Source organism: Bidens hawaiensis, unplaced genomic scaffold (assembly GCF_021521415.1).
Source record: "Bidens hawaiensis isolate Kalapana, Puna unplaced genomic scaffold, B.hawaiensis_p1.1 tig00044804_1, whole genome shotgun sequence".
In the NCBI taxonomy this organism is placed as follows: domain Eukaryota; kingdom Viridiplantae; phylum Streptophyta; class Magnoliopsida; order Asterales; family Asteraceae; genus Bidens; species Bidens hawaiensis.
Window position 1 is genome coordinate 33,132 of NW_027497968.1, and position 3,396 is coordinate 36,527.

At 33.8% G+C, this 3,396-nt stretch overlaps 1 protein-coding gene across 1 annotated transcript; it reads left to right on the forward strand.

Moving 5' to 3' along the window:
* Nucleotides 1-565: 565 nt before the first annotated feature.
* LOC143595222 (alpha-mannosidase-like) lies at nt 566-3,096 on the forward strand (the record flags this gene model as incomplete). Its single annotated transcript, XM_077074304.1, has 12 exons — nt 566-780; nt 845-928; nt 1,015-1,103; nt 1,186-1,370; nt 1,450-1,652; nt 1,790-1,861; nt 1,943-2,056; nt 2,217-2,317; nt 2,402-2,495; nt 2,579-2,746; nt 2,816-2,899; nt 2,983-3,096. Coding segments are annotated over exons 1-12 (1,506 nt in total), but the record flags the coding sequence as incomplete, so codon positions are not given.
* Between the last annotated feature and the right edge of the window lie 300 nt (nt 3,097-3,396).

Consider the following 3,396-nt stretch of genomic DNA (forward strand, 5'->3'; position numbering starts at 1 on the left):
ATTCCAAGTTTTTCCTTCTTTTAGTTTGACATTTTCTTACCCATTAAACATTATACATAAATGTAAAACAACCAATAGATTATTATTCTGACCCAAAATGACCTGAATGAGTTAAATTTGCTAGGCCAAATAGAAATTGTATATCTATTAGCCTACGTTATGTGGATATGATTATAGAATACAAACCCGGGTGTCAGCAATCTTTTAAGTAAAATTACTTTAAGTATAAATTTATTTCTGAAATTTGTGGCTCATAGCCCTTGATTTATTTTAACCTCCCTTGGCCTATGGGCTATAAAAAGAACCATTGAGACATTACATTAATGAAAAAAAAAGAAAAGGAATGCCTTAACCATAATCATGATTAACAGCCTTTACAGTTGGTTGACCGTAAATACTTTTCTTTGAACAGAGAACGACACACAATTGCATCAGCCGGCTGAGGGACAAACAGTCCATGTCTATATTTTGTTTGTATCCCACCAAACTAATGGCACGAAGTCGTTACATTTTGTCATCTTTGTTTGCATACTTGATCATAATATGTGGATGTAGATTTGGTTCTTTGAATTTGTTGAAAATATGTCAACATATCCTTATCTTTTATGGGCTTTTGCAGTTTGTGTTCTTCTTTCTTGTGAGTTGACTTTTGGCTACAACACTGGAGGTGGCATTGCTGAGGGTAAACTGAATGTTCATTTGGTTCCACACACACATGATGATGTGGGTTGGTTGAAGACAGTTGATCAGTACTTTATTGGATCAAATAACAGCATACAGGTTCATTTATTTGTCATTTCAAGTTACTGTCATTACACTTGAATCTGATTTTGTTCTTGTATAGGCTGCTTGCGTTGAAAATGTGCTCGATTCGGTTGTCATGTCGTTGCCTCGTGATCCGAACAGAATGTTTATATATGCTGAAATGGTACTAATGTATTATATTAACCTCAATTAATCTGTTTTATATTAATCAAGCTAAAAACTAGCTGTTGAATTTTTAATCTACAACAGGCATTTTTCAGAAGATGGTGGCTAATTCAAGCTGAAAAGATCAAAGATCAAGTGAAAAAGCTCGTTTCCGACGGCCAATTAGAATTTGTGTATGAAACCAACACACGTTTGATAGTATAATAGTATCTTATAATAGTTAGAAACTAATGCTTGGAATAATTATTTGATTAGAAATGGAGGCTGGTGCATGCATGATGAAGCCGCTACACATTACATTGACATGATCGACCAAACGACTTTGGGCCATGGTCTAATAAAGTCAAACTTCAACGTGACTCCTCGGGCCGGTTGGCAGATTGACCCGTTCGGGCATTCTGCGGTTCAAGCTTATCTTTTAGGAGCAGAGGTAGTATTAAGTTAATCCTCGTTTATTATCGAATACATCTGAAGAAGGTTATATTAAATGTTATATAAGTGGTTTTTGTGATATTCAAGTCGGGTTTGATTCAATGCATTTTGCACGTATTGATTATCAAGATAGAGAAACGCGGAAGGGTCATAAAAGTCTTGAAGTTGTGTGGCGAGGCTCAAAAACGTTCAGTTCGTCGTCTCAGATATTTACGAATGTTTTCCCGAGACATTATAGTCCCCCCGATGGATTTAATATTGAAGTTAGTGGAGATTTTGAGCCAGTTCAGGTATTGATATTAATTTTTTATTTTGTCTATTAGAACATGTTAGGGAAAACTCATAGGACCCATCAATACCATGCTAACAAGTGGGACAAGGTAAATGTAATAGACAATTTTGTTTTTTTATGATGATGATGTCGCAGGACGAACCTCTTCTCTTTGACATGAATGTTGTTAAACGAGTTAATGATTTCATCGATGCAGCACTCGCTCAAGTAACTTTTTTTTATGCTGTTTAAAAATGATTTGTTTTTTTTTTTTTTGGATATAATGATTTTTTTGGAAATATCAAACAGGCAAATGTAACAAGGACTAATCATATTATGTGGACGATGGGAGAGGACTTTAGATACCAATATGCAGAATCTTGGTTTAAGCAGATGGACAAACTAATTCACTATGTTAACATGGTATAATACTGATACAATTATAATGATAATGATAAATAATAATAGTAATAATAATAATAATAATAATAATAACAATAATTCTATCCCTTTTCTTTTTTTCAGTTTTATCCTCATGATCTTTAACTCATAATTGATGTAATATGTTCATAACTAATTCCAGGATGGTCGAGTAAACACACTATATTCCACTCCATCTATATACACAGACGCAAAACTTGCTTCAAATATGTCTTGGCCACTCAAAACTCAAGATTATTTCCCGTTAGTTTCCTCAAGACCTTCTTAAATACTTAAATCTAATCAGATACATCATTTTTCATTATAGTTCTTGTTTATTGTGTGAAGATACGCGAATAATGAAGATTCTTACTGGACGGGTTATTTTACAAGTAGACCAGCTCTCAAACGTTACGTTCGTTCATTGAGCGGATATTATTTGGTAAAAATCTACGGAATAAGATTTTTACCAACTTCACAAATGTAGAAAAAATTATAATAAATATTTAGTGAGAAATTAATCAGGCATCAAGGCAGCTTGAGTATTTTGTGGGAAGGCGAAATAACGGTCCAAACACTTTTAGTCTTGGAGATGCTCTAGGAATTGCACAACATCATGATGCGGTTTCTGGTACTGCTAAACAACATACAACAAATAACTACCAAAAACGCTTAGCAATTGCAGCTCTCGAGGTAATACTATGATTAATATTTTATTTCAACACATTTTAGTTAACTCGGATTATGAGTTTCTTGCCATAGGCTGAGGCTGTTGTCAATTCAGCTTTAACATGCCTAACTAGTTCTACATCTAACTGCACCATATCTGCATCCACATTTAGCCAGGTGATTGTTATTTAACTTAATCTTTAAGTTTTGTGTTTTAGTTTTTGTAACGATTTATATGATGGTTATTTTGTATGTGACAGTGTCCATTGCTCAATATTAGTTATTGCCCACCAGTGGAAAACATTCCTTCTTGGAAGAGTTTGGTAATCCAGCTTCCAAAATATAAGATTACAGTTTTGGGCTTTATGCATGTGGTAACTTGCAGATTGTGTCCTAACTCGGTAAATAAAAATGCGTCCCTGAAGTTCATATGTTGTCACTCGTTCTTTCTCTCCACTAACCGATGTTAACTTTAGCTGCTAGCTTTTTTTTAAATGACTATTTTGCCCTTACAACTAATGAAGGTCTTTTCGTCAACTAATAAGATGGTATTTTATTTAATTACACATTCTGTTCTCTCCAATAACTGGTGTTAACTTTTTCTGTTAGTTTTTTTAAATGACCAGTTTGCCCTTACAATGAAGGTATTTTGGTCAATAAATAGGTATTTTTGC